Source organism: Cucurbita pepo, chromosome LG01 (genome assembly GCF_002806865.2).
Source record: "Cucurbita pepo subsp. pepo cultivar mu-cu-16 chromosome LG01, ASM280686v2, whole genome shotgun sequence".
In the NCBI taxonomy this organism is placed as follows: domain Eukaryota; kingdom Viridiplantae; phylum Streptophyta; class Magnoliopsida; order Cucurbitales; family Cucurbitaceae; genus Cucurbita; species Cucurbita pepo.
The window spans coordinates 1998134-2012401 of record NC_036638.1 but is presented as its reverse complement, the minus strand read 5'-3'; the positions used below and the strand labels follow the sequence as shown (position 1 = coordinate 2012401).

The window sequence follows — 14268 nt, the reverse complement described above, 5'->3', positions numbered from 1 at the left end:
TGCTATGAGCATTCATTTTTAGAGCCTTTTTTCTTGTCAAAGGCTATAAGGGTGGGGATTCCAATGAATACTATGAACACTACGAACGTAATTTACCTGAAACCGTCATGAGTCGTGTAAGTAGGATTATTAGTGCCTTATCTGATAGAGTTATGCTTGGCAGATAAAATAATATATGATAATCGACTCTTTTTCAATTACCGTCTAAGATTCTGTTTTAATCTATTAAAAGATAAATATTATTTTAGCTATATTAACATATGTTTTTAATATAAAAAAAAATGTTATAAAATGTTTTCGTAAATAAGCTACAAAAAAATGTTATAGAAAATCTTAAACTTTTAATGACATTGGTACACGGTTAAGTTTTTCGTTATTGTATAAGTTATTTCTAGTGCGCACCATCTATTTCATTCGACATTGAGGATTTTTTTTTTCTATTTTTATATATAATATATGAAGAATTATTTGTAAAAAAAAAAATATAATTTTTATTTTTCAATATAATTTCTATTAAAAAATTTAAAACATCTAATAAATTTAATAATAAATAATATAATTGGGTATTTTACTAATATAATTTCTAAAAAAATTTAATTTTAATATTGTAACATGCTTACAAATCTTAAACATATTTAAATCCTAATAATTTGGTTTAGAGTTCTAATAAAAAATTTGAAACTTTAGTTTCTAAAANTTTTTTTTTTTTTTTTTTTTTTTTTTTTTTTTTTTTTTTTTTTTTTTTTTTTTTTGTAAAAAAATTAGCTAAGACAAAGATCTTAATTTTAAAACAAATTTATTAGGATTAAAATATTAAAATTTAATTTTTTTAGAAATTATATTAGTAAAATACTCTATTATATTTTTTTATAAATTTTATTTATATGAAACAGAATTAGAAAATAAATAATTCGGCAATACCGCGAACGATGTCGTCCGCTAAACAATGCGACAATGGATTCCGTATGTTCATCGTATTCGGCGAAGCAACTCAAATCGACAACGAAGCTCAAATCGCGTACGGAAAATCTATGTAATTACTGACCTCTCCGGCATTCAGACATTTCTTGATTTAGTCAAATCAAATTCTATATATGTTAATATTCATCTGATTTCTCTGGAATTCGAATTCCGGACGGTGGAATTTTCCAAGTTTGTTGCCTTTCTTCGTCAAGCCATGGATGCCATTTTCAACAGGCTCCGGAATTTGGATGCTTACCCTAAAATCAATGAAGATTTCTACAGGCGGACCTTTTCTGGTGGCATAATCACCATTGCTTCCTCCTTTATCATGCTCTTCCTCTTCTTCTCCGAGCTAAGTATGTTCCGGTGCTTTTTCTTTCTTTTTTCCCTCTGAAAGTCTCGTCTACCCGCCATTTATCTGGCTTGGTTCGATTCTAATTTGAATTGGACGTGATTTTGATTTTATCGGAAAGTTATGGAAGGAGCTTGGGAAATTGCATATTCGAGTTGTGGTTTGCTTGTACATTGTGAAATCTGGATGCTATTTAATCTGGTGGGAATATTTTGATGTTGATTTAGCGATTTGCCCTTTCTCGGTCTTCTTATGGCTGTTCATTATGACGTTAAATTGCAATGTGGTGTGGGTGATTGGGAGACCAGCCATCTTAGGGGCCTGAGGATAACATTTTTTCATTTAATACAGTTTATCCTGACTGGCAGAGGTAGGTAGGAGAAGTTTCATTTTGTGCCCCTTTCATTGTCCTTGCAGTTCAATTATTCATAGAAGCATATCAGGCTCAAACATGATTCTAGGAATTATTTACCAATGGGTTTCATGACCTAAATCTAGAGAAGCCCGTGTTTGCCCTTCACCTTTACCTTTAATCCAATCATCAATGATAGAAGAAATTATCCTCTGCCAAAGGTTATTTCATATTTGAAAATCTGTCAAGTTCTTCTCTTCTAGGATGTTCTGAAGAGTTACATGAGGGGGTTCAACTCTTTCTTCTACAAAGTTTAGTTACTACTTGATGAAATGATGTAATTGAGAAATCTTATGCCTAAACAAATTGATCTTTTGATGTCAAATGATTGACTTTAAGCAATCTAGTGACTCGTGTATCTGACTAGGTTGATTTTTTACTTTTTTTTCTTTTCAAATTGTTCTGTAAGTTTAAGGGTAGTCCGGAAATTAAAGGAGTTAAGGTTTAGAAGCAGGCAAAAGAAGTTTTAATGTGGAAAACTTTTTAAGATAAAAAAGCTATAGGACCTCATACGTTAGTTAGATCACTAACATTTTGAGGGGTTTTAAATGTACTTAAAGTGACTTATGCAACTTCAGATCTATGAGTACAGTGAGTCGGTAAAATGTCCTAATTTTTTCACCTCCTCCAAGTGACATCAATGATGCTCCTTCCCAAACTTGACTTTTTGGAGGTAATTGTCTTTTATGGAGACAATTCATTTACATTTTATGAACTTTTTCATGGGCTACGATCAACAATTTCTTGTTGGACCTTGAAGGCATCCTGTTTGGTTTCTACTTTTTGTATGAGTGGACAATTCAGCTATTATGTAGTTCGAAAGTATATATTAAGCCATTTAATATTACGTGGTTTTATATCTCCTTTTATTTTTTGAAGCTTTTTATGACCATCATTTGTGATGTGTGGTTGCAGGATTGTACCTCCATGCTAAAACTGAGACAAGGCTCATCGTAGATACATCAAGGGGGGGAAAGTTACACATAAATGTAATTATGGCTTTTTGTGGCAATGATACTATATTGTTCTTCCTCTGTACATGCATTAACTTTAGATTAATGTTCACCTTTAAAAGCTTTTAAGTCATTAACTATTCCCTTCTTTGGTAGAGGTTGTGAATTTTTTTATTCCATGTGGTTCAACTAAAAGATAGAATTGGAGATGAAGCTTCGATTGGTAGTCCTTTTAAATTTCCAAGAATGTGGAAACTGTTTAGTTTTCTGTTCCCAATGCTGGTAGTTGTGGGTTGGGAAAAACTTTATCTGTAGTCTAGATATTGTCTTTTTAATGTCGTTCAACTAATCGACTTCTTACCTATATGTGAGCTATTGCTTTTGAAATAGGTTTATATTTAAAATTGACAAACTGTATAAATGTGAATTACAATTTATGTTCCTCTTGACCTAGTTTAATCGTCTTTGTTCTATGGGCTCAAACCTTATCCTTTTCTTGTTGGTGCAGTTTGATATGAGTTTTCCGGCGATTCCATGTTCTATACTCAGTATTGATGCCATAGATGTTAGTGGAGAGCAACATCTTGATATAGTATGTGATGCAAGCATCAGTGCTCTGTCTCTGGATCTCTGATTATTTTTTTTCGTATTATTTTACCATTCTATCATGTAACTCAGCTAGTATCTCACTATATACTTCAATGTAGTCTCACATTTTCTTATGCTTGTATACGCTATTCTTTCAGAGTCATAATATAATCAAAAAAAGAACTGACTATCATGGCAAAATCATAGAAGCCAGACCAGATAACATTGGTGCCCCTAAGGTAAGTAGGGTGTATTGTGATGGTTTGTGCCCACAAAAATTTATTACTTGTGTTATCTGTTTTACCATGGTTATATGCCAGGCTTTTGGTATCACTTGCATTTGCTATAATGTTTTACTTCGTCCATAATTGATCATATGAGGTTTCAGAATTGTTTTTTTGTTTTTTTGTTTTTTTTAAGAAACGATTTTGTTGATGTATGAAATTTACAAAAGGGATGTAAAATCCATGATGATTACATGAGGCTTTCCTAGTTGTTTAAAGGAGAGCGTTAGAGTATGAAGAAAATAGATTACACAATTTATACCAAGATGAACATAATAAATGACAAGACCAAAGAACACTGAGAAGGTTTCTCTTTATTAAAAAAAATACTCTTTGTTTTCTTTCTTTCCAAAGAACCCAAAAAAGGCCCAAGTGATGTGCTTCCATAACAATGCCTTGGAATTCTGTAAGGAGTTATGATAAGAAGGTCCTTCACATCTCTAGGTAAAACCAGCTGCCAACCAAAGGATTCACGAACTCTGTCCCGAAACTTCCAAGCAAACTGACAATGAATAAAAATGTGGTTCTGAGATTCATCATCAGCCTTACAAAATGAGCACCACCAAGGGGATATGGCCAAGAAAGGCATACATTTTTTAAGGCCATCTTTAGTGTTGATGGCTTTATGAGAGATTTTCCATTTTTTTTTTTTTTTTTTGGATGATTGACCTTCCAAATACCTCTAGTCTCCCATATCAGAAATAAAATTTTGGTAGAAAATTGACCACTATGATTGAGGGACCATTTCCAAGTGTCTTCAACTTGAGAGAGATGTTTAAGGTCCCAGAAGTTGTCGGTGGTGTTCCAAACTTCTTTCATCGAGGCCTCCTACAGTGGGAGAGGATGTAAAGGAGGGTGCATAATGCCAAAGAGGAACTAGTCTCCTAACTAATAATGCAGTGTGTTGCTCTGTGGTGCACTTTTTTTAATATCATTTTACTTCTCACACCTTTTTCTAATTTTCCAGTTCTTTGATGTGATATGTAGTATTGATTCTTCGGAAAGTGTATGAAATAGCTGGTCCTTCATTTATACGTTTCCTGATGTTCTGGCTTTATGGACTTTATGATTTTGAACGAACATAAATTGCATTCAGAACCATATACATAACTTCAATCTTCGAAAGCCATATTAACAATTCGCGAGGAAGAATGCTTTGACCCTGCTAAAATATCCCAAAAACTTGCTAGGACAAATCCCTAGTTCTCCAATATCCAGACCAGTTCTTTATCTTCTCATTGTATATCTTCTCATCTTCTGAGATAGCTTAGGGATGACAAAGTAGTTAAAAAGATAAAACTCCTGTGTCTGAAGTTCCTTTACAAAAAGTAATATTTCTCCCCAGCTCATCTTGTGGAGATAAAACGATTTCTTGGATTCTTTATTTTCCTGGATTCTTCTGTTGGTTTCTTATTTTAGAAAAAGTTTCAATTATTCTTTTTATTTTTTTCCCCGTAAAATTTTCTTTTGGCTATTGGTATTTCTTTCTGTTATTCAATTTTGTTTTTTCATACTACAGATTGAGAAACCGTTGCAGAGGCATGGTGGCAGGCTGGAGCACAATGAAACATACTGTGGTTCATGTTTTGGAGCAGAATCGGTACTTTTAGTCCTCTATAATCCTTTGTTTAGTTTTTTTTTTCCAATTTGCAGTTATTCTTTGCATTGCTTTGATTATGATTCTGGTTAGATAATCCATGCTGTTTACTAAAGGCTTTCTCAATTAACTAAAAGAGAAGCATGTGTAAGAAGCAAAGAGATTGGACAATTTACATCAAGAGATTGCATAATAAATAACAAGATCCAAGAACGTTTTTAAGGTATTTTCTGTTTCCTGGAAAACTCTTTTGTTTCATTCTTTCCAAAGAATCCAAAAGAAGTCCCTAGCAATTTTCGACCACAACAAAGCCTTTGCATGTTCGAAAGGATGCCCCAACAACATAGTGCACAGAAAACCCTTTACATTACTAGTAGAAACTAAATACCAGCGGAAGGAATTCATATGACTGTTCTCGAACCTCCTTGCAAATGGACAGTGAATAAAAATGTTCTGTGATTCAACGTCAGATTTACCAAGAAACACCAGCCAGGGAATAAAGCCATGAAAGGCAGGCGCCTCTGAAGAATTTGATATTATTATTATTATTAAAGATATCCTTTCTGGTTTCCATTGCCTTGGTTTTCTTTATAGCACTTCAGATTGGTAAGAAGCTATCGTATAATTTTGTTATTCATCTTGGATTTTGGAGCATTGGTATTCTTTTCATGTCTTATGTGTTGTATCTTCAGAAAATATAATTTTTATGAGTGACTGGCATATTGCTGAAATGAACATCATTTATCGTTTTGCTGATTTTGATTTTTTTTTTAAAGTTCCGCATATTTCTTGAAATTTCTATCAGAAATGTGAAGGGTTTTCTCCCCTTATCTTGTTTGCAGTCAGATGACGAGTGTTGTAATTCATGTGAAGAGGTTCGTGAAGCATACAGAAAGAAAGGTTGGGCTATTACTAATCAAGATTTGATAGACCAGGTACATCAGATTGTTATAATTGCCATTTATAGGATATTATATGGTGTACTTAGGACTATAGGAGGCAACCAGGTAGCTAGTCACTTAAATATGCAGCCCCACCAGGAAAGGAAAAATAACATGATTCTTCTTGTAAACTCATTAGAGGTTGGAAAAGATGCACATCAATAAACTTATGCATTTGTGTGCTCGAGAAACAAGTTTGATGCATGTCACTCTGAAAATTTGTTGTTTTGTCCCGACTACTATATTATGTTTATTTGTTATGCTTAATAAGTGCTGGATCCATATTCAAGTTATACCACTAGTGTCTGTGCTAACACGGGTGTTGTATCTGATGTGTGTTGGACATGAATATATTACCCACACTAAACTATCCATGCTTCACAAGAGAAGGAAGAAAAATCCTATTTTCAAATGTTACCCATTTACTATCTCTTGTTTTTTCGATGCCCTTAGTTCTAACTTCTATGATTTGTAAAATTGACAAACTCCCTAAGGAGTTTAACAGTGATACGATGCTACTGATACTGTCAAGGCCAACAGCCATCTTATCTATCTTGTATCTATTTGTCTTCCGCCTTTTTTCTGGATTCATCAGAAATTATAAATACTGACTTTTGATTGAGGCATTGGTTTCAAATGCCAAGGAACAGATGGCTGTAATTAATTAGGGGATTATATGTGCAAAAGGCCCTTTCATATTTATAAGTTTTTCAATGTCCTTATTCTTAAAGTCAAGTAATTTTTGCTTGCACCAACCATTGCATGAAACAGAGGAAGGCACACTCTGCATATACAAGTCTTGTTTCCAAACTACAAGTGAATCGTGTGATCTGTTTTTGTGGGCAATTAAGATTTATATGCCTTTTCATTTTTTTAGTGCCAACGAGAAGATTTTATACAAAAGGTAAAGGATGAAGAAGGTGAAGGGTGTAATATCGAAGGATCTCTTGAAGTTAATAAAGTAGCTGGAAGTTTCAACTTTGTGCCTGGAAAAAGCTTTCATCAGTCAAGTTTCAATTTTCTTGGGTTGTTCGCGTTGCAAACAAGCGACTACAATGTATGAATTTATACTTTCTTGTGTAAATTTGAAATACACTATACAAAGGGCATGCGTATAGCCAAGCATTGTTTGCTAATCAATCTCTTTTTTCTGCTGTGATATATATTTATCATCCTTATTTACATTTTAAGTTTCATCTGCATGATGCAGGTAAGTCACCGAATAAATAGATTAGCTTTTGGCGACCACTATGATGGCTTGGTAAATCCCCTTGATGGGTAATTATTTATTTTTTTTGCCTCCTCTATAGATGTTTAGTCATTGGAAATGGTTCTAGTACTATTAATAATTCTATTATCTGAGATGAGCTTCCATTACTTGTTCAGGGTGCATTGGAAATATGATAAACAGAATGTTATGCACCAGTACTTTGTCAAGGTAAGAAGCTTTAACCTAGTTTAGAGTAGGGTTTGGTTTCCCTGCTCCAGGGATAGACATTCTTAATATCCCGTTTCTCTTCAAAATTGAACATAAGTTTTGTTTAGATACGTGACATATTTACTGATCAGAATTCTTACTAGTGAACGATGATACACCATAATCTACCTCCGCATCCAAATTTTAAATAAAAAAATAATTAAAAAAACTCTAGGAATTAAGACTAAATGCTATGATGAGTGGGTAAGGATCCGCACAAAGGTGAAAATCCCAACCTATAAAGTCATTTCCTCTCGTCATACAATTGACAAGTCATGAATTCACTTCTCGGGGATTACTCCTCGTCAATTTGCAGTGATCCCAACGTCATCTGGAGTAATTTTGGCACTTGGGAAAATGCTATTACAATTTGAAGCTTGTGTCCATTTACTATTGTGTATGATGAGTGCCGTAGTTTAGAACTGCCCCGATCTGTTAAAGCAGCATACATTGATCCTCATATCGTATTTGTTACTTGGGTTTAGGGTGCAATGTTCTCGCTGATACTTGAAAGTTGTTAGGAAGAACTCTGAATATATCTCCAATTGCAGGTGGTTCCAACTATATACACGGACATCGGAGGTCGTACTGTCCATTCAAATCAGGTATTGCTGAAAGTCCCAGTAAATGAACTTATGCATATTACAATTTTTCTTGGATGATGCCCTGAACTTCATACCAATGAATCTGTGCAGTACTCTGCAACGGAGCATTTCAAGAGTGTGGAGTTCGGAAATTCTCTGTCTATACCCGGAGTTTTCTTTTACTACGATCTTTCTCCTGTTAAGGTTGGTAATATATCTACATGCAAAGTGTTCCTCAAAACAAAAATTATAATGTTCTTCATTGTAATAATGGAACTTCAGCTGCACTGATGGGTGATGCTAAATGTCATCAAGTTCTTGTTTGAGTGGATCATATTTATACGAAAAGTTCAAAAGAAGAGCATAAACTTTTAGATTTTTTAGTGGGGTAAAATTAAAGTAGGAAATGAAGCATGTGTGTAGACTTGTTCTAAAGAGAAGTGAACCATAAGGCCTTCCATATAATATGTGCCACACATTGCAATCTGTGTTTGACTTATTTTTTCCTATGCATTGTTCAGGTGACCTATTCAGAGGAGCATGTTCCATTTTTACACTTCATGACTCACATTTGTGCCATAGTTGGAGGTACCATATGCTGTCCTTTCTCTACCTCTTCTTCCTCTCGACCTGAGAATAAATACATGCATATTTATATGTTTATTTACACAGTTTCTTTCACTCCATACATCAATTGGACAATGTATCTGAGCTGTCTTTCTGGTCTCGTTTATGTAGTCATCTCTCATTTTCCTTCCTTTTGTTCTCTTGATGGAAAATAGACGTTATTTTGATGACCTCTGTTTTTTCTTCTTTTTTTTTTTTTTGTTAGAAAAAGCCTTTCTTTTTTCAGCGGAAGATAAATTGTGTACCGGGATAGAGTGTTATGTTGATAGATGAAGAGTGGAAGAGTTGCTATGAGAAGTACACCCATAAAGGATGCTTAAAAGAAAAGGAACCATATTTATTAGGTCTTTCCAATAGAGAATTATAAATGGAAGCCTCTTCTAAACAAGTCTTGAAATAGTACTCTTTGCCAACCACACTTCCCACGCAAGGGCTCTGAGAATACAATCTCACAAGACCCCAGCTTTCAACAAGGATGCATGGAAGTACTAAAAAAGAAGGGGGGATGACCCTTGAAGAGTTGGGAAGACATCTTATGTCGACCGAAGAAAGACCCAACAATATGAACTCTTGAAAACAATACCAAAGCTACTAAGTGAGAGGACACTGAAAGAATAAGTGTTTTGGAGTCTCAGAATTCCTTAGATACAAAATATGCCCATTTCACCGGATGGACATCTGGGGATTCATTCTTAGAGCCTCCAATATTCTATAGTGAAATCATTTATTCCTCCAAAACTATTCGGATGGACCGAAGAAAGACCCAACAATATGAACTCTTGAAAACAATACCAAAGCTACTAAGTGAGAGGACACTGAAAGAATAAGTGTTTTGGAGTCTCAGAATTCCTTAGATACAAAATATGCCCATTTCACCGGATGGACATCTGGGGATTCATTCTTAGAGCCTCCAATATTCTATAGTGAAATCATTTATTCCTCCAAAACTATTCGGATGGACCGAAGAAAGACCCAACAATATGAACTCTTGAAAACAATACCAAAGCTACTAAGTGAGAGGACACTGAAAGAATAAGTGTTTTGGAGTCTCAGAATTCCTTAGATACAAAATATGCCCATTTCACCGGATGGACATCTGGGGATTCATTCTTAGAGCCTCCAATATTCTATAGTGAAATCATTTATTCCTCCAAAACTATTCTTTTTAGATATTTAACTCTTCGTTTGAATCAACATATTTCCTCCTACCTTTCATTGTTCTTTATCCAAGTGTTGAGAAATGTAGACATATGTCTTAAATTTACTATCCCTCGACGGTATGGCTAAGACCAAATCTCCGTTTGCAGGTGTTTTCAGCGTTGCAGGAATTGTAGATGCATTCATATATCACGGTCAAAGAAAAATGAAGAAGGTCGAAATCGGAAAACTTGGTTGATATCTCAGCTCTCTTCCATGTTAGTGCAGTTTTGATCAAGCTGATACGTTTCATTTGAGAATCAAAATGCAATTGTATCATGATTTAAAACATTCTTATATTCCATTCCAGGGAATTAGATTCATTTCCAAACTGAGGTTAAAATCAGTTCCCCAACACCCCCCCCAAAAAAAAAAAAAGGAAAAAAAGACAAAAATGGGGGGAAAAGCAAGTTTAGTATAAGATAGAAGAAATTTATGTTGACCCCACAACCCATTCTGACAATTGTAAAGTACCATATGATACAGATTTTAATTATTGTGATTCATTTCAATTGGTTTGTGTTCTTCTTCTGTGAGTGAAAATTCTGGTAAGAACCTTGTATCCTTATCTACTCTACCTATCAAATGAGATCAATGGATTTCAATGCCATAAGAAAAGTCTGAATAATAGTAAAGTATTATTCATAATTTGGCTTGAAATGGCTGCATCTTTCATCTCTCATCCAATGCAATGCCTGACATTGAATCATCTGTTAATGATTGATCAAAGGATGAGCTATACTCTTCTCCATTTTCTGTTAGCCTGATACTTTCAACCTCTCTCACAACTTCAGTCATCTCTGGTCGTTTATCAGGTGAAGTATTGCAACAACGTATTGCAATCTGTAACATATTCAACATTCCTGGAATAGCAGATCTTTGTGAAGCTATTTCAGAGTCGAATATTTCTGCTGTCCATTCTTCTCTTACTGCTCGGTTCACCCAAGCGCATAAATCAATGCCGTGGGAACCCTCTGGTGCTGAGTGAGATGAGATTTTTCCTGACAAAAGTTCAATAAGAAGGCAGCCAAAGCTCCAAACATCTGATTTTCTTGACACCCTTTTTATTTGTTGATATTCAGGTGATGTATATGAGGCTAGGCGTTGAGCTGCAATGGGAAGGGCTACAAGAGAAGCAAAACCATAATCTGAAACAAGAACCTCATCATTCTCACCAAGTAAGACATTTACAGATTTCAAGTTTCCATGTGGGATAATGCTATTTGGCTTGGTATTTAGATGGAGAAATTCCAAAGCCCTTGCCACTCCTTGAGCAACAACCAATCTTGAACGCCACCTGAATGGAACTCTGCCCACACCTCTGCCTCCTGCGTTGGACAAAAAATATCGTTCTTTAAAGTTAAGAACACTCTACCTTAGTTACGTATGTTTTCTTATGCATGGTTTAACTTATCTGTTGTAATCTTTTAGCCAAACAATATCTAGAACATGAGATTCAAACCATGCATATGAATAGTTGATGTAAGCCACCGCTAGCCGATATTGTCCACTTTGACTCATTATGTATTGCCATCCGCCTCACTTTTAAAACATGTCTGCTAAGGAGAGGTTTCCACACTCTTACAAGGAATGCTTCGTTCCCCTCTCCAACTAATGTGAGATCTCACAATCCACCCCCTTTGGAGGCCCAACGTCCTCGCTGGCATATCACCCGGTGTCTGGCTCTGATACCATTTGTAACAACCCAAACCCGCTAAGAGATATTGTCTGTGTTGGCCCGTTACATATCGCCATCAACCTTACGGTTTTAAAATACGTCTACTACTCATACAAGGAATGCTTCGTTCCCCTCTCCAACCGATATGGGATCTCACAATCCACCCCCTTGGAAGCCCAACCTCCTCGCTAGCACAACGCCCGGTATCTGGTTTTGATACTATTTGTAACAGTCCAAGCTCACCGCTAGTAGATATTGTTTGCTTTGGCCCGTTACACATCGCTGTCAGCCTCACGGTTTTAAAACGTGTCTGTTAGGGAGAAGTTTCCACATCCTTACAAGGAATGCTATGTTCTCCTTTTCTACCAACGTGTGATCTCATAGTTGAGTTGAGCTATATCTAGGAGGACACTTGTTCACAACAATTTATGGAAGGGAACAAGAGAATGAGAATGTATAGAGCTTACCATGGATTCTATCAAACAAGTTCCCCTTTTCTGCATACTTGTAGAGGAAAAGCTTCTCTTCTTTGGTGTAGAAATAGGCAACAAGTGGAAGCAGATTTGGATGCCTTTGCTTGGCAATAACTTGTACTTGCTTCATGAATTCGTCGACGCTCAACGGTTTCAGATCTCTAAGCCTTTTCACGACGATAGGCGATCTGCCTTCAAGCATAGCCTTATAACTATTCCCAAATATTCCCTTACCAAGTCCCTCAGCAGAAGCTTTAAGAAGATCTTCAAGGAGGAAATTTTCACTCTCCTCCATGAAGATGAGCTTTCCTCCTTCATCTGCTGCAGGTCCTTGGTTCTGAACTGAGATATCTGTCAAGTTTTCATTTCTCTTCTCTTTTGTTTCATTCAATCCTATTTGCTTCATAAGCTCTTTTAGCTCTCGATGTTTCTTGAAGTAGAGAAGCAGCAGCAATAGAGTAGCAACAAAAAAGAGTACAATAACAAGAATTAGCAACAAAGTGACAAGATGTTTAGAAAAAGAATTCGCTTCAGTGGCTTTACTAGTATCAGGAGGTGCTGCTGCTTTCTTATCTGACTCTTTTATGATTGAGTTGCAGACAACATCAGAGGGTCGACCGCAGAGTCCCGGATTACCGCTATAGGAGCTCGAGCCAAACGACTGAAGAGCCTTTGTTTTTGGAATGGAACCATTGAGATTGTTGTTTGAGACATTGAATACTGATAAGGAAGACTGGTTGAGTTCAGGTATGGAACCAATAAGTCTGTTGTTTTGAAGCTGCAATGACTGCAATGAATTTAGGCTCATAAGGGAACGCGGAATCCACCCATCAAACACGTTGAATGATAGATCTATAGCCTTCAGCTTCTGGTTGGAAGAGAAATTGAATACATTCCCTGATAAGGAATTGTTCTTCAAGCTTAGTGTAGACAATTCAGTGAACTTCCTTAACGCATCGACGTTCATATTCCCCACCAATCCCAAGCTATCCAACGACAGCGTCGTTACTCGGCCATCGACACATCGAAGGCCATACCAAAGAGGAGGCTGATTGTTGTGGCAGTGAGTTCCACTCCAGTTTCTGTTAAGGAAAGAGTCATTGAAAGTTGCCTTCAATGCATAAAGAGCATCTCTCTCATCTCCATTAAAGCCAAGAGTATCAACTTGAGCTACAACAGAACCAAAGAACAGAATGGCTGCAATGAAGAACAAAGAAAACTCCATGCTTAAACCAAAGTTCAACTTAGAGCAAATGTTCCGTGGCAACAGGTTTGTATTAAAGGATGTCGATAAGATCGAAACTATGTTTGTTTTGAGTTCATATTACAGCTATTCAATCAGCATTTTTATATTGATATAAAAGATATAAACAAGGGAATGGTTCACCATTTTTTTTCTATTGAAAAAGGGATATTCGAGCTATGAAACAAGGTTGGTTGTTTGACATTGTTTCCAATCCAGCTTGATCGGAAGAGGTACTAAGAATGCTAAACCTGTCCATTTGCAGTTGTACTTATCAATGAGATTTGAGTGTTCTGGGAAGTTCAAATATTTTATTTGTTTTCTTTCTTTGAGAACTTTGTTGTTTAACTTGAAGTCAGTTTGTTTATATTGGAAAAGGTTTTAAAAGAGATTCTAAACTATTGCTTTTGGTGTTTGAAAAAGCAGCTACAGACAAGAAATGCAACAGTCCAAGCCCATCGTTAATAGCCTTTGTCTTCGTCGATATGTAGCGGACCAGAGGGGACAATACCTACTAGCAGTGGACTTGAACTATTACTTGAGCTATTACAAGAAATATGTGTATAATATGCTCATAATGCAGAGCATATGAGACAAGATGAGCATTGGAATTTACTAAACTTTTTTTTGGCTGCTACCGAAGGTGTAGCCTTTCATTTCTTGTAGCGTTCTCGGTGCAAAAACGCAATTGGTGCATATTAAGAATCTAGGCGTGATTGCAAGTAAAGAAACTGAAATTAGTTTGAACATTAAGTATCAAAGAATACAATTTTGAAAAAATACAAGTTAAAACACGATGAGTTTACATTTGGTAGATTATTATAAATAAGACGGTTCTTTTGATTTCCAGATACAGGTTCAAATTAATAGTGACAGAATCTATAACACGTGAATCATAT

At 35.6% G+C, this 14268-nt stretch overlaps 2 protein-coding genes across 3 annotated transcripts; one reads left to right on the top strand and one right to left on the bottom strand.

Moving 5' to 3' along the window:
- Window positions 1-926: 926 nt before the first annotated feature.
- On the top strand, window positions 927-10499 carry LOC111778682 (endoplasmic reticulum-Golgi intermediate compartment protein 3-like). 2 transcript variants are annotated; one of them, XM_023658651.1, is made up of 13 exons: window positions 927-1319; window positions 2643-2716; window positions 3189-3272; window positions 3427-3507; window positions 5072-5152; window positions 5992-6084; window positions 6968-7147; window positions 7301-7368; window positions 7477-7528; window positions 8119-8172; window positions 8263-8355; window positions 8673-8739; window positions 10086-10499. In XM_023658651.1, exons 1-13 carry the CDS (start codon window positions 947-949, stop codon window positions 10172-10174), a joined length of 1389 nt encoding a protein of 462 aa, XP_023514419.1. In that variant the 5' UTR covers window positions 927-946; the 3' UTR covers window positions 10175-10499. The 2 variants fall into 2 exon arrangements, with proteins under 2 accessions (XP_023514419.1, XP_023514427.1); XM_023658659.1 differs by lacking the exon at window positions 3427-3507.
- Window positions 10500-10564: 65 nt separating this feature from the next.
- Window positions 10565-13395, bottom strand: LOC111778693 (probable inactive receptor kinase At2g26730). Its single transcript, XM_023658669.1, has 2 exons — window positions 12121-13395; window positions 10565-11303 (listed from the first exon to the last, which is right to left on the bottom strand). Exons 1-2 carry the CDS (start codon window positions 13349-13351, stop codon window positions 10648-10650), a joined length of 1887 nt encoding a protein of 628 aa, XP_023514437.1. The 5' UTR covers window positions 13352-13395; the 3' UTR covers window positions 10565-10647.
- Window positions 13396-14268: the final 873 nt, after the last annotated feature.